This window comes from Brassica napus, chromosome A9 (assembly GCF_020379485.1).
Source record: "Brassica napus cultivar Da-Ae chromosome A9, Da-Ae, whole genome shotgun sequence".
NCBI classification, from domain to species: Eukaryota; Viridiplantae; Streptophyta; class Magnoliopsida; order Brassicales; family Brassicaceae; genus Brassica; species Brassica napus.
Genome location: NC_063442.1, coordinates 33,296,386 through 33,316,209, shown reverse-complemented (window position 1 = coordinate 33,316,209; position 19,824 = coordinate 33,296,386). Strand labels below are relative to the sequence as shown.

Here is a 19,824-nt window from a genome sequence, read left to right as displayed (position 1 = left end):
TTTGATGGTTCATTGGCTACTTTTGAATGGTCTTCTTTTTACTTTGAGGAATACAATGTTGGAGTGGTAATACAATCATGCTTTACGTTTGAGATACCTTTTGAGGAATACAATTTTGCTTCCATGCCATAGCAGAGCATCAACTTCAACTATTCTCTCGCTAGTTTTCAATAAAAGCATGACGCTTTACAAAAGTATTGTTCATTCAACAAGTGTCTACCCTTTGCGCGAGAGCCCTCTAAGCCTTGAGCTTTCTTATATTCTATGTACCCCCATCCAACAAAAGATGCATAATATCAGATATCATGACTCAACACTTTTTTGCATCAAGGCTCTCCCACAACTGTAAAGTTTTTCTCATGACTGGATCAGCTGAAAATCCTTCTGCGTATGCACCTATAGCGACCAACAAGCTCCTCCATTTCTCCCCATTGTCCTGTACACATCACCAAACCAATTTCCTCTCTTACTTATCGCTCTTATTATTGTGTTGTAGTAGATGATGTGATGATACTGCTATAAACAAGAGATCAGACTAACCTCTGGTTTCTTAAAAGCAAGATCTCTTGTTTCAAACGGTACTATGTAATCCGGGAGATCAGTCCGTAACAGTGCCTGCCATTTAGACAAAAAAGGAAAAAGTCACCATCTCTGCATAATGAAACTCAAATAGCTGAAACGAATGAGAGAGGACAAATAACATAAAAACCTACCAACTTCTTGCTTAGCATGGCTTGATCCGCGTGAGCTATTATGCTCTGTTGCAAAGAAAAGGTAAGAGAGAAAAATTAGGCATTGCATGTTGAAGAAGTACTACCTTGCCTATGGAAGAGCCATCTCACTCACCTCTTTTAGTTTTCCTTCCTTTATTTCATCAATAGACTGCAACAGATTCTCCAATGTCCCTGATGATACAATAGAAAAATATGATTAACAGGTAGCCGAGGATGCAAATCAATGAAATCAAAGTATATAGTATGTGTATCAACGACTTACCAAATCTAGATAACAGTTCCACTGCATGCACGTTCCCAATTCCATCAATTCCTGCACGTAAACACAAACATGATTGGATCTCACTTTTAGCCAGTCTCTGAGTACATTTTTTGCTAATTTTTTGTATTCAACCATATTTACAAATGCAGCTATGGAATGAATATTTACACAAAGAATATCAGAAACAAACTTGTAAGGGGGTAGAGGATGTGGGTGTTACCTGGAATATTATCAGACTTGTCTCCAGCAAGGGCTATGATATCAACAAACTGGGCTGGCTTCAAATTTCCAAACTTTTTAGCAAACTCTTCTACTCCAAAAGAGACCATCCTGGCCATAAGAGACGGTAGCATTGACACCAATGAGTGATAATATGTAATTATAAAGAGCCAACAGTTGTCGAACGTGAGTTTCTCACTCTGATCCACGTGGTGCTATTCGAAGAAGACGCAGTGAGGGAGAAAGAATCTGAAAGAAATCTTTGTCTGGAGACACAACTCGAACCTGTAATGGGGCGACAAACAAATGATCAGTCTACAACTGGACCTGAGTATTAAATTAGCAGAGAACATTTTTTGAATAGTTGGTAATGATTACTTTATAACCGGCACCAATGCTTCGCATAGCCAGTGTTCCAATAACATCATCAGCTTCTACACCTGGCACCTGTCTTCATAGAATTTCTGCCAATTGGTGAGTAATCATCACAATAAAAGGAAATATGACATTCATGTGTATGATTTACCTCTATAACCTTTACAGACATTGCCTTGATGGAGGCTTTGAGATATTGAAGTCCTTGTACTATGGTATCAGGTGTGGGAGGACGATTGCTTTTATAGGCAGGGTAGAGAGTATGACGGAAGTTCATGCCTGTAAAAGTTAAAGCACGGAATAAAGATACTGAGGAGATTACATTATTATTCATCCTTCACACTCTTAACACAAACGAAAGAGAGAAGAATCATGTCGGGATTGCAAAAAAAGTCTAAAAAGTATAACAATGAAAAGACAAGCGTTCCCATCACTCCGAAGGAGAAAGAGTAGTGGATACACATATCTGTGTTCAGCATGTACAAGACGGTAATAACAAAAGACAGCAGCAGACTGCGCATTGGAGCTAAATACTGCCCAACATATATATTTTCAGAAATCAAAATACCCTATTCTCTACACCAAAGTTATGACTGCCAAAAAGCGACAACCAAACAGCCCAAAATGTCGCCCTTGACAAGTAACCCATAATATTTGGACTAAATTCTCTGAGGCGCACAAAAGAAAATCAGTTCAAACAGAAAGTAAATATCTATAGAAGCAATGTATTTAAGGATTATGTATTAAGTTGATATTATTAGTAAATGATATTGCTTTCACAACCATCGAGTCAGCACACTAACTTAACTCTCAAGAAAAACTCCCCATTTGTTAGAATACCAACTGAACCAACCAACATCATTAACTTAAGTTTGACTTAAGACACGGAGCTTACCTTTTGAAGAATGATAACCAATTGACGAATTAGAAGTACTGCCATAAGCAACTCCTGAAAAAGACTCTATATTGTCAAAAGGAGTAAACTAGAAAAAGTACAGATCCACAAACCATTTAATCATCTTGACCCACGTAATCTTGCCTATAAGATGATATATTTGTCAGATTACCACTATCATATATAATTAGAAACCCCTCTCTTGATAACTTAGTAGAAAATCCAATCAATGATGCACTAATGATTATCAACATCAAGTAATATTTCACTACATAGGTGGTTGAGAACGTCAACACTGAATTTAAACAACTGAGGAAGCCGATACTTCAACAAAAATAAAGTAACTTTTTTGGGAAAGTTTAGTAGACAACACTCAACAAGCTGTGCACAATCGTTGCTATACGAGAGGACAAATAGTGAATAGCATATCTATAGATGACTTGTGGAGCAATTAGCATCAACTGATAAGAGGCATGCATTCACAGAGTCAAGTACAAAAATCAGGAAATTCAGAGGCCATAACTATAGAACTAGAGCTAAACCGTCCTACAATACCACATAAAATAGCTAGACGTCGATGAACTCAACAAACTGTGGCAGACCCAATGTCTACTAAAGTTAGGACTCACCATCATGGTCGAACACCACCTGCATGTACACAGTGAACTAAGTCAGCAGGATATATCCAAGAATTAGCAGTAAGGAAATGTGAGAAAGAGAACTACAATGACTTCATCTTAAAAATCACAGAGATGAAGAAGTGAGAGACAAAATGGAAATGGAACATACCGCCACATGGGATGGGAGAAATTTCAAAACATCAATGATCTGCAAGTTATAACACAACGCAGAAAAAGTAAGAAGCGGAATCCTAAAGTTAGAAGAGAACACAAGAAAGAGATACTTAAAAGCCTTGAGTTGAGAAACACAATTCAAAAGGCAACCATGATTACTTGAACCTCCACGCTTAATGCTAAAAGAAGCTTTTACAATCAATAGAGTTAATTACAGTATGAAAGATATTCACTTACAAGAGAAAGAGCTGAGAATATGGTCAAAACCCAGTCGGCGTTTCCATCAGCGTGAGTCAGATGACCATGATTCAACCTTGCTGCACTTTCCCAAATCATATGCAAGTAACCGTGAGACCAGAGGAAGAAAAAGTTAGATTCTTTCTATGTAGTAACATATGGAGAGTAGACAATATACCTAAAAGCTTATAGTAAGCCCTGTAAATAATGGAAGTCCCATCGATAAGCATCACTCTGCCATTCGAAGAAGCAGCAGCTCTAATTGCTGCGTTAGCTTCTGATGCAGGCGCAAGATGTTGACTTTTAGAGAATTGAGAAACCGATGCGTCCAAATTACATGTTGAACTGCAAAAACACTGAACTCCCCACCACATATATATATATAAGTGGTATCAACATTAGTATCTATCTACCTCCTCAACATCAATGATGAATTTACTAAAATCTTGCGTGAATCAGTGTAAACATATAACGAGAGTAAGAAAGTGACACAGCTCTAATGACTCAGGAGACTTTGAAAGAGATAGTATATGTATATATAAGTAAGTAATATATATCTCACCTTGGTGGTGCGTGAAAGTGAAGGAGAGAGGAGAGAGTAGTTCCTCCTACTGCATAAACTTCCGATTCTCCTGGGGAAACAGAGATTTCTCCACAGAAAACGGGAGTGATGAGAGAGATGCAACGTCGTCATTAGGTCACTGACAAGAACGAAGGAGCGTTTAACCTGAACTGAAAACACTTTCACAAAATCAACAGACGAAGCAGAAAAGACAACGAGAGCAAACGAAGAAAGGAAGCTCGCAGATATGGAGGAGACGAGAGGGATGATTTTACCGCTTTAGGCGTCTCCGTGTCTTCCTCGGCTCAACCAAATCTTCTTTCTTCCACTTTAGCACGACTCCAATAGACACAGACCTGCGGGTTCTGGTTAGTCGAGTCGGTTCGTTCGGTTTGTTTTGGTTAATTTGATATTTGAAAAAATTACTAAATTGAACCAAAATAATTTACGGTTTGGTTCGGTTTCTTTGGATTTCAATTAATTGATTCTTCAGTTTTTCTATTAAAAAAATTGAACTGGACCAAATTTTTAATTTTTTTTTTGGGTTAAATTTAGTTAAATTCTGTTATTTTTGCATAACTTAAGTTTGTTCAATTAATTCGATTCAAAATATTAATTTAATTCAGTTTTTGTTTTAAACTAAACAAAATGGAGCTAACCGATCGTCGAATCGACCCTGTAACCAAATTATTTTTTTAATGGGCTAATCGGGCTTTATATCAATATAAGCCTCTAAAGCCCATTGTATAGGCCTTGAGTGTGCTGTTTTTAACTACATCAAAACCCTCGAGTACAGAGAGTCTGTCGAAAACCCTAGAGACGACGAAAAGTTTAGATCAAAGAAGAAGATGACGCAGAAGAGCAATCAGTTCAAGGGCCAACAGAAGAAGAAGACTGTTGCTCCAAATCGCCATGGGAAAGCCATTCAAAATCGCAAAGGTATTCACTTGAATCGCTCAGGGTTTCTGTTTCTCAGATTCTCATCGTCTTCTTGTGTTGTTCTTACAGGAAGGAGATATATGAAACCATCAAAGACGACGAAAGAGTTAGACACTGACCGGGTATCTTCTATCTGTTCCTTCTTACATCTCCGTTAATTTTGAGTCGGAACTGTTATCATTTTTTAATTAAGTTTGGTTTTTGTTGATTGGAGCAGGAGCTTACGAAATTCATAAACCATTGCAATGAAGTGAAAGCTGCCAACGCTGCTTGCAAAGAAGGTGGTCAACTCAATATCCTCAAAGCTGAATCTCACGCGGAGCCATCCAAGAAGTCCGCCAAGTAGACGAATCATGTTTTTTTTTCTTTCGAATTGTTAAACTTCTGTGTTTCTTACAACAGTTTTGTCAGAAATTAAAGTAACAAAGGTTATGTCAAAGCACACTTTCTACGAGTGGTTGATTCTCCATACGCTTATGAATTTAGTATTACCATTAATTATGATCTGTTACTACCTTCTTCGTTCCCACTGCTACTGATTTGAGAATTGCCTTTGATGTTATGCGTTTCAATGTTCTCGAGATGCTCTTTTTCCTTTACTTTTCTCAACCACCTACACCGCGTTAGGGAGCTAAACAGGCCTTGTCGTTTTTCCCACAGCTCTCATTTTCTTATGATGAAACTTTGTTACTACGACAACTTAAATTAGAATTTGCATCTTTGAAACAAACCTATCTGTTTCTAATTAACATACTTGAGGTCCCAGCATAAAACCTATCCAGAAGTTATGAAGGCGAGATTGGATCGTCGGCTAAAACTGATGGTCTGTATACATGTGAAAGAGTCAAAGAGGGGTTGGTGTTCTCACTGCAGATGTGTAAACTGAAATGGAGTTTGAGTTTACCTCCTGCAGTAACCGTGGATTCAAGAGTAGCCACTGGTTGATCCAACAAAGGGTCAGATACTGCTACTCTCCCTGAGTGAAGACCCCCTAAGAAATAGTTTATTCTCGCTCAAAGATAAGCACATTATTCGCGCACTGTTCATCCTGCCATTAGATAGTTATACATTACCGAATCTATCAGGAAATTTGTGGTTTAGGTTCTCATATGTAACTGCAAACAATATTCATAACGACATCCAATATTTTTTTTTTTTTTTTTTTTATTTTTTAGTTTCACTTTCGGAGTTCCACGAGGCAAAAGACGCAGAATGTGTGTCATACCTAACCAGGGGCGGAAGCAGTGAAAGAGGTGTGGGGTCAGCTGACCCCACTACTTTTTTAAAAAATATTTTTTTTATTTAAGAAAATTTGTATTGACCCCATTAAAAATAAAAATTTGACCCTACTAAAAATATAATTTCACAAATATAATCACAAAACATTAAAGATTGAAGATAATTTAAAATTATATAAATGATATGTTTATTTTATTTGTTAAACATTTGATTTATATTAATTTTAGCTTAAATTTCAATAAACATGTTTTTATAATAAGTGTTAGTTACATATTTTAATAACTCCCAAATTGTATTAGGTCCAATAATGAGCGAATTTGAAAAAAAAGGATTTGTACTTCTTTTCTAGACAACGCAAAGAGGAAGAACTCTCATGTTCCCCAAGCAATTTTTAGATAATTTTTTTTTGATCGAATAATTTTTAAATAAGTTTTCTATTTTTTTTGTTATACACTCTCTTCTTTATTTTAGCAAACTAAAAATGATTATGATTCAATGATTATGTAAATTTATCAGTTAACTAATGGATCAGTTTCTGAATCGGCAAAAAAATATCAGCCAATGAAAATCATCAAAAAATAATATTACAATATCGCATCAGTAATGAGTTTCTAAAACTTTTATGATTTGTTTTATCAAAATTATTTTAAATTGTAGTAAATAATTATGATAAACAAGTTTTAAGATATGAATGATCATATAGTATATTTATAGTTTTTCTGTGGTTATAAATTATGTATTTAGAAATAAAAAAAATTTGACCCCGGTACAAAAACTTTATGGCTCCGCCACTGTACCTAACGATCTGTGAACATGTTTTACTCTACATATCTAGCACACAAGCTGTTCCATCCTCGCATTCAATGTAACTGCTTGACAAAGAAAACAAAAGTCTTCACTATCTTCTTTTTTTTTAGACAAAAAAAAGTCTTCACTATCATGGATAGAGAAACCAGTCCTACAGGGTATACAGGATGGAGCTCAAGTTAGGAGAAAGAAACAAGAAGGTTCTCAAGTCAACAACTCAATATTCCAAGAGAATGTTTTGGAAAATCCCCAACAACACTTCTTGTACAACATTTTCTTGCCTTAATATTCGGGATAAGGATAAACGCATTGACTTTGGACCAATACATAATACGTAACATTAAGAGGTGATCCATCATTATACCATGACACAGCACGATGTTACGTGATTAAAATCTTTATTATATACAATAATACTTTGCTGAATGAAATAATTTGACCAACCCAAAAAAGAAACAAATGGCTTCAAAGCGAAGCACTTGATTAAAACGTTAACAAAACTCAAAATAAAATAAAAAAGGATCATTCCACGGGCCTGCCCACCGTCTCAACCATCATACACGGGTTCCCAATGCCCAACTCATCCCACCTCCTCGACCTAACCGACTGCGTCAACCCCGTGAGCCACCCAACCACCTCCTCCATCCCCGGCCTCTTCTCTCTACACGTCCTCACACACTTGGCCGCCACCAACCCCAGATGGTTCCTCACGCTCACATCCACCGGCGGCCCGATCATCGGATCATAAATCCCGCCGATCTTCCCTCTCTTTATCATCGGAATGGCCCAGTCCACTATAAACGACGGCGAGTATCTAACGTCTATGGCCTTCCTCCCGCTGATTATCTCTAACAACAAGATCCCGAAGCTGAACACGTCGGTCTTAGTGCTTAACCTATCAGCAGTGACGTAGTCCGGGTCGAGGTACCCCATGGTGCCAGCTGGCGGAGTCGACTTAACTCTCTGATCCTCCACATTGCATCTGATCGCTAAACCGAAGTCTCCAAGCTTCGCGTTGAGGTTCTTATCCATCAACACGTTAGCTGATTTGATGTCTCTGTGTATGATCGGCGGGGTTTGAGAGTGGAGGAGGTGCACAGCCTTGGCTATCTGGAGAGCGATTTTGATTCGCTTGCTCCAGCTCGATATCGCGATTGGAATGGGAGGGGAATCGGAGTGGATGACGTCGTATAAGCTCCCGTTGAGCATGAACTCGACGACGAGGAGAGGGTCCTTGGCGTTGTCGGCGCTGTAGCCGAGGAGGTTGACGAACCGAGGGCTGCGGATCTTGGAGAGGATCTCGAACTCGTTGTGGAACTCGCGGCTGATTTCGCGGGATTTCGAGGGGCGCTTGACGGCGACGAGACGGGAGCCGATGGCGGCTTTGTAGACGCTGCCGTGGCTTCCGCGTCCGAGGAGGTTGTCGGCGGAGAATCCGCCTGTCGCGGCTTCGAGGTCGCGGTGGAGGAAGCGGCGTAGTTTGGGACGGTCTTCTGGGGGAGATTCGGGAGGAGGAGGAGGTGGTTTGGTGGAGGCGGATTTGGAGGAGGAGACGGCGACTGCGACGGCGGACCCGGCTTTGCACGAGAGATAACCCATTGGGGTGAGAGAATGTAGGAGGAGGTGTTGATGAGTCTGGTGGCGTGAGAAGTCATTTTGGTAATAAAGGGACATTTGATTAGATACAACTCAAGGAAGTGGAGAAGTCATGATTCTTTCTTTTTTTTTCTGTTTCTGTCTTTTTCTCTAATTATCACAGGGTCGCCCCTCTAATTTGCCATAACTCTCTTTCGTGCCCAATAAATAATAAATGTTATCAATTTACTCCCCATTTTTGACCCAAAGTCGCCACTCTAATTTATCACCACTCCGTTTTTCACCCACTAAATAATAATATTATTATTTACTCCCAGTCTCCCAGTCAACGCTAATGTATTAGGCCAACTCTGGATTAAGCCAACAAGACGATTAGCCGTTTAGGTAGCCTTTTTGGATCCAAGTTAGATTTTTGGGAATTTCAATACCTTTTTAGGTTTTATTCGGATTTTTTTTTCAAAATTTTGGATCAAATTCAGTTTATCACTTCTTTTTTGAAAAAAAATGCAGTGTTGTACCTTAATATCTGAAATCACCGAAAATTACCAAAAAATAACCTAAATTATTTAAAATACCTAATTTTTATTTTAAAAAATATGGCAAACTAAGTATTGAAATTTTTTCAATCAACCAAAAAATCGCTCCTCTAATTTATCACCACTTCGTATAGTACCCAATAAAGATGATTTCGTATGAATTTACACCCCCCAGTCAAACTAATGTATTATTATGCTCAGCCTGATAAAGACGGGTTTGCTTGCATCTTTATCTAGATCCAAATTAGTTAACCAGAGGCTTATTTATGCATCATTACCACTCACACAACCATTCCATTACCGCCACGTGGAGACAGTGGGTGACGACCGACGAGATGACGTGTAATAAACTTATTGGTCGAACACGTTGTAAGGAGTAGTTTTAGTTCCGTAATATAAAACATCTGAAACCTCCAGAAAATTACTCAGTAGCTAAACCTTAAGCCTTTCTTCACCGAACTAATCTTCCCCCGGAGAAAACAACAAGATAACGGCGACGATGAACTTCTTCCGATGTCTGACACTATTGGTTGTGATGGCACTAGTGAGTGGTACAATAGCTGAGAAAGCTAACTCTTCCGGAGGAATGGTTTGGTCCTCTGCGAGAGACGAGGCGGAGCTGGTAGAAGATTCCGGTTTGGTTATCGGGGAACAGGATCAAATCGACGGTGGATTCTCCTCCCTTGATGGGATGTTACACTGGGCTATAGGTAAAATCATCTCCCCCTCCCACTGCTCTTCTTCTTCTTTAATCTTTCTTCTAGATCTGACTCTACTATCTCCGGGTAGGTCACTCGGATCCTGCGACGTTGAAGGAAGCAGCTAAAGATGCGCAGAAGATGTCTATGGATGAGTTGCAAAAGCGTCAAGTGGAGTTAAAGGTGCGAACTTTTTGTGACTTATTATGACTCTGTTTCTATGGAATCTCATCTGAGAGTATTGTTGAATAGGAGCTGGTGGAGAAGCTGAACATGCCATCAGACGGGAAGTTGATGAAGATAGCTGTGTCTGACTTGAACAATGCTTCCTTGTCTCTTGAAGATCGTCACCGTGCTTTGCACGAGCTCTTGATCCTCGTTGAACCTATCGATAATGCAAATGGTAACTAGAATCTATTGATACGGTTATGTTGTTTGTGTCTTCCCTGACTATACATGAGTATGTACAGATTTGAGCAAATCAGGAGGGCTTAAAGTTGTGGCAGGAGAGCTGAATCATTCTGACTCAGAGGTAAGGAAGCTAGCTGCGTGGGTGATAGGGAAGGCCAGCCAAAACAACCCTTTTGTTCAAGCGCAGGTTTGTTTCCTCCTTTGAACTTGCAGAGCAGGACTGTGTATAGAAGCCATCTGAAACTTTCTTGTTTCGTGAATTTGGTAACAGGTTCTTGAACTTGGTGCTTTGACAACATTGATTAAGATGGTGAACTCCAGCTCTACTGAAGAAGCTGTGAAAGCACTCTTTGCTGTCTCTGCCTTGGTACGGAACAACGTAGCTGGTCAGGACATGTTTTATGCATCACGTGGATACATTATGCTTCAGGTGAGCTCACCAGAAAGACATCATTACACTGTCAGCTTTTGGAAAAACCATTCATCACATTATGCTTCGTTCTGCAGGATGTAATGAGCAATGGGAGCTTGGATATTAAACTGAGACGGAAAGCTGTATTCTTAGTGGGTGATTTGGCTGAGTTTCAGTTACAGAACACAGATCGGAAAGCTGAACTCCCTATATTCAGTGATCGTTTGTTTCTAAAATCCGTGGTGGATTTGATTGTTGTCCTTGATCTTGATCTCCAGGAGAAGGTGAAACTCTTAACAGGACACAATGACCTTACTATATTCTTCCTTTTAACTTATGCTACTCTGTGTAAATATGTTTCAGGCGCTTACAGCAATCAATACTCTTCTTCAACTCAAATCCATAGAGCCTTTGATCCTCAGAGACTTCTGCGGGTTGGAAGGAGCATTACAAAGAATGAAGCTGCAGCTGAAGGAGTCAATGGAGGATGAAGACAAGAGAGACTATGCTGCAGATGTGGAAACCCTTCGTGGTGAAGTGGAACTTATCTTCCGTAAAAAGCTTGGACTCTTATAAACCATGATCAGTAAGAAAGCAACTCCCTGTGCGTCTGATTTATTAATGGGAAAAAGCTTTAGTCATAGGAGTTGTCTACAAATGTAGCTGCCTTAGGTAGATTTAAGATGTGTAACCTAGACAGATCTTGCTGAGCCATTTTGCATGCTATTGTCTCTACTTGTTTTCAATTTTTAATGTATAGTTTTATAAACTTCCCACTATTTTCTTGATTCATGTTTTCATCCAAGTGAAGAGAGTTGCAGAAACTTTAGAACTGTTGTATCTGCATAAGACAAATAAAAAAGTCGCATGCGATGTGATCATGATTCTTGATATGTTTTGTAGCAATATGAAACTCAAGATTTGTTTTAATGTAAGTATTAGAATAGAGATGTGATGATGCTCTTGAACTCGGCTGCAAGCGCGCCTGCATATGCATACTCTTCAAGAGCCCTCTCAAATATACTCCCTCGATTAAACACCGGCAAGAACAGCCACAAACCCGTCACCATGACAAACCCGAACGTCAAAACACGACTGACTCCTGTCGGAAGCCTCCACCTCCCGTTGACTTTCTTCTTGACGGCGATCTCCACAGTAGTGCAGAGCCCGTGTACAAGAAAGAACCACATTACTTTCCAGTCCGGCATCAACCCTCCCATGTAGAAGAAGATGAGCTCGTGCATCAACCCTGAGACAACAAACGTGGCGAGAACAGCAAGAACACGTGACCAGTTCGGGCCCAAGACAGAGAAGAGCTGAATCATCGGCTCGTACACGGTAGGCCTTAGGATTCCAGTGACCGCTAAGTTCCATCGTCTCCCCCAGAAATCTTGAAGAGATGTCGCCAGGTACGGTTTGTTGAACTGTGGCTCTAGCTCAAGACCTGACATGGCTCGAACCATGGTGGCCGTGGCGGCTAGGATGAGCTCGAGGAGGAGATAGATATGAATCGCGTAGAGAGTCAATACCGCTTTGTTCGGGAGTTTGCTGTTATACTTATAGACTTTTGTCATAAGAACCAAAAGAGAAGCCATGATGGTATAATACAAGAGACCCTCTCTAGATGATCCTCCATGGGAGTAAGATTTAGGGCTCAGATGAATCTTGACGGGCAAGCAAGAGACGGCTAAGAAAATAGGGAGAGGTAAGATTTTGGTGTCTGAAGCAAGAGGACCTCGTCCTAAAGCAAAGAGAAAGAGCTTGAAGTTAGCGAGCCAGGAGATGAAGAAAGCCGTGATGCCGACAGCATGAATGTTGGACAATGATAAAGGAACTATGAAGAAATAGAGGAAGACAGGTATGAACAGTATCATCCTTCTCATCCCATTAGGAACCAATCTGGCAACGACATATGTGTAACACAATGAGATGATCACTAAACACCACGCGCTAATGAAACTCACCATCTCCTGTGTGTTTTCTTTTGGTTCTGACTTCTGAAATATTCAAGTCTCCGGTAAGGATGAAAGAAGATGATGGTGACGAACAATGATCAACAAAACTGACATAAGATCTTAAAAACGTGCCATGCATCGATGTAAACCATGAGGAACGTCTTTTTTATATTTTCTATTCATTAACAAGTTGACAATCAATACTATTAAAACATAAAACATAAATACAATTTTAGACCCAAATATTAAAAAATAATATAATAACATAATTGTGCCTATAACATTAACATTAATAAATAAACACCATAAAATGCTTAAATATGAGAAGATTTTTTTAAAAATAATTTTGTTAAGATTACTTCCCACAAAAATAACAATTAGAAATTAGTGAAAACCATCGAATTGGCCCTTTTTAAAAAAAACTCCATAGAATTTTTTTATTATGTACAAAAGAAAAAATTATAATATTTATTAATGCAATCAATTATTTAGATTTGCATCTAAGATATGATAGATTTTGGTTGTTAAACAATTGCCATAATAACTGAATTTATTATATATAGTAATATATTTTATGGATTCTAATATATTTTAACCTAGATTTTTATATAGTAATATATTTTATTCTTCGCGCTTTAGAAAAAAACATGGGTTCTATTATGAATAGTCTCAGATCAGATTTTCTCAGCTTTCTCGACTAAAATCTCATGTATTTAACATATATTCAAGGATGTCCTCAGCTCTTTTGTGTAATGGTTGGAGATGACAAAAAGAATTTGGCACCAAAACAATAAATTTAGTATAATTTCAGCATTAAATTTGGTGTCATGGTTAGAGATGCCCTCAGTTCTCTTGCTATGTTATCCTTACAAGCACATGACTGCATTTAGAAAAAAGGTTAAGATTGTATTCAAATTGTTCCATCAACTAGGTGTGACTGTTGAATTGGCAAAATCACCCTTTCAGATTACAGATGAAACTTTAGTTGAAATTAGAAAAAAAAAAGAAACAATTCTCTCTCTTTCTCTCTTTTTCTCGTTGGAATATTTTAATTGCGTAAAGACACAGTAAATGGCTTATGTCTCTTCCAGTAAAGGTTTTATTCCCTCGTAATCTCAAGGTAAACCTCATCAGCTCTGTTCTCCTTGCGGTTTGTGTTCCATTGACCTCAAAATCAAGAATCTTATCTTTCTTTGAATTTGGATCTTCCAACTTTGAAATATAGCTTTTGTTGGCTCAACGATTTAAGAGGAATCCAATAAGTTTCTAGCTTTGGTTCTCTGTCAAGAGGAATTCATTATCAGGAACATATTCTTGAGCACTATCATCCTTTTAATAATGAAACCCTAAATATCCCCACTTCTTCATATTCCAATTTTGATCAGATAACAATCAAAGTAAAGATGGATGAAGAAGTGGAGGTTTGGGATCGGGGACCAAGAGAATGTAGTAGTTGCAACCCTCCAGGCCCAGAGAGAAGAAAACGACTGCATACCTTGAAGACGAAGTCAAGAGACTGCAATCTCTAATTGAGCACTTGCTTAGAAAGCTTCAGAGCCAAGCAATGGTGGAAACTGAAATCATCAAACTCCGAGCTCTTCTGGTAGAGATGCAGGGGAAGATTGATAATGAGCTCGGTAGTTTCTCGTTTGAGAAGCAAATGCAACGGTTCTGGTTTTGCAATGTTTAAATTATAGTTTTATAAACTTCCACTATTTGCTTAAATCATGCATGGTTTATGCAGCAACTTTGGAATTTTTTTATAGCAATAGAAAACAAAGAAAGAGTTATTGCAATAAAAAATACTCAAGATTTGTTTTAAATCTTTTTAAGTGTTTAAAATTAGAGAAGCGATGATGGTCTTGAGCTCTGCTACAACCGCGCCTGCATATGCGTACTCTTCAAGAATCCTCTCAAATATGTTTCCCCCCTTAAACACTGGCAAGAACAGCCACAAACCAGTCACCATGACAAACCCGAACGTTAAAACACGGCTGATTCCTGTCGGAATAAACCTCCACCTTCCGTTGACTTTTTTCTTGACGGCTATCTCCACAGTAGTGCATAGCCCGTGTACAAGAAAGAACCACATTACTTTCCAATCCGGCATCAACCCTCCCAGGTAGAAGAAGATGAGCTCATGCATCAAACCTGAGACAACAAACGTGGCGAAAACAGCTGGGGCCTGCGACCAGTTCGGGCCCAAGACAGAGAACAGCTGAACCATCGGTTCGTAGACAGTAGGCCTTAGAATTCCGCTGACAGCCAGGTTCCATCGTCTGCCCCAAAACTCTTGAAGTGATGTAGCCAGGTAGGGTTTGTTGAACTGTGGCTCTAGCTCAAGACTTGACATAGCTCGAACCATGGTGGCTGTGGCAGATAGGATGAGCTCGAGGGAGAGATAGATGTGAATCGCGTAGAGTGTCAATACGGCTTTGTCAGGGAGTTTGTTGTTATACGCGTAGACTTTTGTCATAAGAACCAAAAGAGTAACCATGATGGTATAATACAAGAGACCCTCTCTAGATGAGTAAGATGTGGTAGGTTTAGGGCTCAGAGGAGTCTTGATGGGCAAGCAAGAGACAGCTAAGAAAATAGGGAGAGATAGTAAGGGTTTAGTGTCTGAAGCAAGAGGACCTCGTCCTAAAGCAAAGAGAAAGAGCTTGAAGTTAGCGAGCCAGGAGATGAAGAAAGCCGTGATGCCTATTGAATGTATGGTGGACAGTGATAAAGGAACTACGAAGAAATAGAGGAAGACTGGTATGAATAGTATCATCCTTCTCATCCCTTTTGAAACCAATCGGGCAACGACATGAGTGTAACACAATGAGATGATCACTAAACACCACGCGCTGATGAAACTCACCATCTCTGTCAGGTCTCCGGAAGAATGAAGAAGATGATGAACAATGATCGACAAAACTGATATAGGATCTTAGAAGACGTGACATGCATCGATGTAAAACCATGTGGAAAGTCTCCGTTGTATTTTCTATTCATTAACAAGTTGACTATTGACATTAAAGAACCATATCTATCTCTTCCTTTAGGAATATTTAATTGCTTTGAGACACATGTCTTATGTCTCTTCCAGTAAGGCTTGGTCATCGAGACCATCTCTAGGTAAACCATCATCAGCCCTGTTGTCCTAGCAATTTTTTTTTTCCTGTGACCTCAAAATCAAGAACCATATCTATCTTTGAATTTGGATCTTTATAAACTTTGAAATATAGCTTTGTTGTTGCAACTATTTAAGAGGAAGCCAAAAAGTTTCTAGTTTTGATTCTTTGTAAGCGTTGACTACGGTTATATTCATCCACTATGTTGATCAAGAACTTATTCTTCAGCACTATCATCCCTTTAATAAAGAAACCCTCCAATTTTGATCAGAGCAGGTTCTTTCCTTGAAAGTCTAAAGTACTGTAGAATCATATTCAAGATGGAAGAGATAGCCACACTCATAGTTGCAACCCTCCAGGGCCAGATGATGCTTCTCACTCACACACATGCTTCCACACTCACACTCATCTCATCATCCCAGTATTAGACATATCTTCTTTTCTTTTTATACGATATGTATGGTTGTCTGATTATGTGATTATTTATTGTGTAACAGGAACCACAAGAGAATGATAATTCTGACATAAGCGGTCATGTGGGAACAGAGAGACAGTGAGGAAATACAGGGAGAAGAAGAAGGCTCGCACCGCATACCTTGAAGACGAAGTCAAGAGACTGCAATCTCTGAATGAGTACTTGCTTAGAAAGCTTCAGAGCCAAGCAATGGTGGAAACTGAAATCATCAAACTCCGAGCTCTTCTGGTAGAAATGCAAGTGAAGATTGATGATGAATTTGGTGGTTTCTCGTTTCAGAAGCAATGCGACGGTTCTGGTTTTGTGTTTAAAGAAGGGGATGTCTCCCTTCTGTGTTGGCTATATATATGACATTGGTGATAAATGAATCATGGGACAGAGAAATAAAAAATAACGAAAAAACTTGAGCCTAAAGTGTTGAAAGACTAGTTTTTTGTAGGTTAGTTATTTTTCACTTTTTGAAATTATATTTTTAGCATATGCATCAAATATAAAGATCTCATTTTTTAATAAACTGAGTTTTATTTGATCTAGGCCTGATGGATTCTAACACAATCTCAATCTCTTGTAATCACACAGATGAATGCAACATAGCAATAAGGAATGTAAAGTGTGAAGTGGCAAGAGTAGACTGTGAGGAGAGCAAAGCACTTGGTGAACCTATTCACTCTATTGTTCTCCATTCACCACTATTCTCACATTAAGCTTTTCACATGCTGTGGTATTGTGTATATATACACATGTACGGGTTTAGTTAGGGGATAGAGGTAGGGTTGCAAAATAGTTAACTTATACATAAATTGTAGTTTACTCCACATGTGTCTATTTTGGTGGTACCAAAACATATTTGATTTGATGTAATTTGATTTGGAATGAGTAGGACGAGGAGGATTGTAGTTGTATGTATGATTATGATTGTGGGCTTGAAAGATCTTTGGGGGTCCATTTATAGATTCTCTACATGTGGGCATGGTGAAAACCCAATCACAAAAGGATAAGGTATACATCATACATACATGTGTCTTTGAAAATCCATTGGTGTGGACTTGCACCAATCATTGAAATTTTAATTCAATTTGCCTCAAACATTTGCACATAATCATCATTCTCCCATGTAGTGGAATCAAATATTTGTGGATGGGTCAATCATAAGACCGCAATTTTAAAATTTTGGGGGTAATTATTTATAGCACATAGTAATAAGATTGAAGCACATAATCATAGAGTGAGGTGTTATGTTAGGTGTCTCGGCTCCTGTGACTAGACTAGACCACTGCTTTTTTTTTTTTTTCCAACTGAATTTTATTAGAAGAAGGCCAAAGCCCAAAGAACTTACAAACTTAGAAAAAGCTCAAACACACAGCCCAGAAATGCAAATATCCAAACCGCTTAGGCCCAAGCCAGTTAAACATCCAAACCAAAATCGCAGACAAGCGATTCGCCCTACCACGAGGAGCGACACCGCGAACGTCGCCACCACCAGGAGAACCTACGTCGGAGCACGGACGCGTCTCACCGGCCACTACAGGAACATGACTCACCGTGACAAACCGGAGCCCATGACCTCCACTCACTCTTCACTACCGCCGTCTTTTACTCTTGTGTAATCTTTACCGGAGAGATCAATCGCCAGAGCGAGATCGTCACCGCCACCGTTCGAGCACACACCAGAGTACCATAATCGGCTCAACAACACATCACCATCTTGGTACGGACACCTCTCTCTACCTCCAGCGAGAGAACAACCTCGGATCTCCACCGCTAGGCCTGTTCAATATGGTAATACCGAACCGAACCGAACCGAACCGAACCGAAATAGACAATATGGTTTCGTTTTGGTATATACCATTTAAACCGAATGGATATGATTTTATAAAAACCGTAGGATTTGGATATGGTTAGGTTTATAACCGAATAAACCGAATAAACCGAATAAAACCGATTAAAATAAGAACATATAAATATATACATTATATAACGCCAGGGTACATAATACGTGTAACTGATATGTTAATATGTTATATAAGTTAATTTTCTTGTTAATAAATAATACCATATACTTTTATATTAAAGAAGCCCTAATTTGAAAATACTTAAACAATAATTTAAAAAACTCACAGCAGCCGTAGGTGGAATAGTCTTTCTTCTTTTAACTTTTTGCTTCTTAGTTCCTACTGCCATTGAATCATTGACTGAGTGAAGGTATCTCTTAATAATTTTCTCTTTTTGATTTTTCATGCTTTGAGAAATTGTAAAATTAGATGGTAACAAGAAATTTCTTTGAAAAAACAGAGGAGAACAAGAAGAGCTGTAATAAACAAAAGAGCATCGAACAGATGTTGGATGAATATGAATTCATGGACTCTCTAGTAGAAGGTAATTCATATTTTAATTTGTAAGCATTGATTTATTATATTTACGAGCAGTGGAGTTATTCACAATTTTTTTTATTTGTAAACTAACAGAATTTCACGTTCAGTCAGAGGAGGCATGACTGATGAACAATGTCACCAATTATGGGAGAGTGGGAAAACGTTTTTTCATGCATATGTTTTGTTTTTATTATTTATTTTTCACAACTTTGAGCTATGGTTTTGGTTTTTGATTTGATTATTTTATTTGCTTATTTTGTTACTCTTTGACATTGATTATTTATAAGATGAACGTTTTGATAAATGATAGCTTTAACAACATGACTCTTTAAAATTCATATAATATATAACCAAACTAAATAATAATGTTTTCTTTGGTATAAAACCGAATAAACCGAAAACCGGTAGTATAAAAACCGAACCAAACCAAATTAGATATGGTTCTAATATGGTATCTAATTTTTATAAACCGAAAAACCGAAAAACCGAAAAAACCGAACCGAAACCGTACCGAAACCCGGATTGGACAGGCCTATCCACCGCCAACGCCAGATAAAAGCAAAAAAAACACAAAAGCCCTAAAACTAATCTAAAGATTAAGCAGAAGAAGAAACAGAAGCCGACGAGGCAAGGTAAAGGACGCCTTCACCCCTCGGAGCACGAACCGACGACGTAGAGCTGAGAGAGCCTCCACCTCCCGGAGACTTTGCCGGCGACGCAGAGCTGAAGAAGCCTCCACCCCCCGAAAACTTAATCGGCAACGGCGGAGCTATCAGAGCCTCCGCCTCCCGGAATAAACCCTAACTTCAAACTAAAACTGTCGCGACGAACCACGCCCTTCTTCCTCACCACGAATCTAGAGAAAGGTAAGTTACCGCCGTTTGAAAACCGCCATCAGCAGAGCTCTTCCGACGGTAAAAAACCCTCGCCCAGATCCGAAAATATATCGGAGAGGACAGCAGATCGACGCTCACAGAGGGAGACCTAGACTGGATCGACAAGGGAGGAGCCACCGGCGCCGGCACGCGTGTAGACGCGCAGCCAGACGGCGGGGCTTCCCTCACACGCGTTTCTCTCTCTCTCTCTAAACGAAACAAAAAAAATATATGACTAGACCACTGCTTTTGACACTCACAAAAAAAATAAACTATTATAAATTATCATTGCTTTCCATTGTGGGTCATTCT

The 19,824-nt window shown here is 39.0% G+C and overlaps 6 protein-coding genes, 1 long non-coding RNA gene and 1 pseudogene across 9 annotated transcripts; 4 read left to right on the top strand and 4 right to left on the bottom strand.

The window, feature by feature from the left end:
• Positions 1-17: 17 nt before the first annotated feature.
• LOC106402677 (DNA polymerase I) lies at positions 18-4,473 on the bottom strand. 3 transcript variants are annotated; one of them, XM_013843462.3, is made up of 16 exons: positions 4,354-4,473; positions 4,079-4,248; positions 3,695-3,872; positions 3,517-3,596; positions 3,275-3,313; positions 3,115-3,133; positions 2,486-2,539; positions 1,742-1,869; positions 1,594-1,662; positions 1,415-1,500; positions 1,217-1,326; positions 997-1,047; positions 847-905; positions 714-758; positions 541-615; positions 18-436 (listed from the first exon to the last, which is right to left on the bottom strand). In XM_013843462.3, the coding sequence occupies exons 2-16, from the start codon at positions 4,208-4,210 to the stop codon at positions 311-313; spliced, it is 1,251 nt and encodes a 416-aa protein (XP_013698916.2). In that variant the 5' UTR covers positions 4,211-4,248; positions 4,354-4,473; the 3' UTR covers positions 18-310. The 3 variants fall into 3 exon arrangements, with proteins under 3 accessions (XP_013698916.2, XP_013698924.2, XP_048597033.1); XM_013843470.3 differs by having other exon boundaries at positions 4,079-4,243; positions 4,354-4,468; XM_048741076.1 differs by lacking the exon at positions 2,486-2,539 and having other exon boundaries at positions 4,079-4,243; positions 4,354-4,468.
• Positions 4,474-4,837: 364 nt separating this feature from the next.
• Positions 4,838-5,523, top strand: BNAA09G32480D. Its single transcript, XM_013865723.3, has 3 exons — positions 4,838-5,017; positions 5,087-5,139; positions 5,235-5,523. Exons 1-3 carry the CDS (start codon positions 4,927-4,929, stop codon positions 5,361-5,363), a joined length of 273 nt encoding a protein of 90 aa, XP_013721177.1. The 5' UTR covers positions 4,838-4,926; the 3' UTR covers positions 5,364-5,523.
• Positions 5,524-7,442: 1,919 nt separating this feature from the next.
• On the bottom strand, positions 7,443-8,752 carry LOC106402704 (serine/threonine-protein kinase-like protein At3g51990). Its single transcript, XM_013843493.3, has one exon. It carries the CDS (start codon positions 8,735-8,737, stop codon positions 7,586-7,588), a length of 1,152 nt encoding a protein of 383 aa, XP_013698947.2. The 5' UTR covers positions 8,738-8,752; the 3' UTR covers positions 7,443-7,585.
• Positions 8,753-9,611: 859 nt separating this feature from the next.
• Positions 9,612-11,521, top strand: LOC106402714 (nucleotide exchange factor SIL1-like). Its single transcript, XM_013843502.3, has 7 exons — positions 9,612-9,905; positions 9,985-10,076; positions 10,146-10,296; positions 10,364-10,491; positions 10,576-10,734; positions 10,812-11,000; positions 11,080-11,521. Exons 1-7 carry the CDS (start codon positions 9,695-9,697, stop codon positions 11,290-11,292), a joined length of 1,143 nt encoding a protein of 380 aa, XP_013698956.2. The 5' UTR covers positions 9,612-9,694; the 3' UTR covers positions 11,293-11,521.
• Positions 11,522-11,577: 56 nt separating this feature from the next.
• On the bottom strand, positions 11,578-12,917 carry LOC106402723 (acyl-CoA--sterol O-acyltransferase 1-like). The gene has a single exon (XM_013843510.3). It carries the CDS (start codon positions 12,681-12,683, stop codon positions 11,655-11,657), a length of 1,029 nt encoding a protein of 342 aa, XP_013698964.2. The 5' UTR covers positions 12,684-12,917; the 3' UTR covers positions 11,578-11,654.
• Positions 12,918-13,307: 390 nt separating this feature from the next.
• Positions 13,308-16,112, bottom strand: LOC106402732 (acyl-CoA--sterol O-acyltransferase 1-like). The gene has a single exon (XM_013843520.3). It carries the CDS (start codon positions 15,538-15,540, stop codon positions 14,500-14,502), a length of 1,041 nt encoding a protein of 346 aa, XP_013698974.2. The 5' UTR covers positions 15,541-16,112; the 3' UTR covers positions 13,308-14,499.
• LOC106414570 lies at positions 15,746-16,798 on the top strand (annotated as a pseudogene).
• A 1,357-nt stretch (positions 16,799-18,155) lies between these two features.
• On the top strand, positions 18,156-18,941 carry LOC125578425. The gene is made up of 2 exons (XR_007316522.1): positions 18,156-18,641; positions 18,731-18,941. It is a non-coding gene; the product is annotated as an uncharacterized LOC125578425 (long non-coding RNA).
• The last annotated feature ends 883 nt before the right edge of the window (positions 18,942-19,824 follow it).

Coding starts and splice junctions, on each gene's coding strand:
- LOC106402704 (XM_013843493.3), bottom strand. CDS start 8,737: ATGTCCCTTTATTACCAAAATGACTTCTCACGCCACCAGACTCATCAA.
- LOC106402732 (XM_013843520.3), bottom strand. CDS start 15,540: ATGGTGAGTTTCATCAGCGCGTGGTGTTTAGTGATCATCTCATTGTGT.
- LOC106402714 (XM_013843502.3), top strand. CDS start 9,695: ATGAACTTCTTCCGATGTCTGACACTATTGGTTGTGATGGCACTAGTG. Junction 9,906..9,984: donor GATGTTACACTGGGCTATAG/GTAAAATCATCT, acceptor ATCTCCGGGTAG/GTCACTCGGATCCTGCGACG. Junction 10,735..10,811: donor GTGGATACATTATGCTTCAG/GTGAGCTCACCA, acceptor TTCGTTCTGCAG/GATGTAATGAGCAATGGGAG.
- LOC106402677 (XM_013843462.3), bottom strand. CDS start 4,210: ATGACGACGTTGCATCTCTCTCATCACTCCCGTTTTCTGTGGAGAAAT. Junction 3,314..3,516: donor TATTCTCAGCTCTTTCTCTT/GTAAGTGAATAT, acceptor TATAACTTGCAG/ATCATTGATGTTTTGAAATT. Junction 906..996: donor GGAACTGTTATCTAGATTTG/GTAAGTCGTTGA, acceptor TTGTATCATCAG/GGACATTGGAGAATCTGTTG.
- LOC106402723 (XM_013843510.3), bottom strand. CDS start 12,683: ATGGTGAGTTTCATTAGCGCGTGGTGTTTAGTGATCATCTCATTGTGT.
- BNAA09G32480D (XM_013865723.3), top strand. CDS start 4,927: ATGACGCAGAAGAGCAATCAGTTCAAGGGCCAACAGAAGAAGAAGACT. Junction 5,018..5,086: donor AGCCATTCAAAATCGCAAAG/GTATTCACTTGA, acceptor TTGTTCTTACAG/GAAGGAGATATATGAAACCA. Junction 5,140..5,234: donor AAGAGTTAGACACTGACCGG/GTATCTTCTATC, acceptor TGATTGGAGCAG/GAGCTTACGAAATTCATAAA.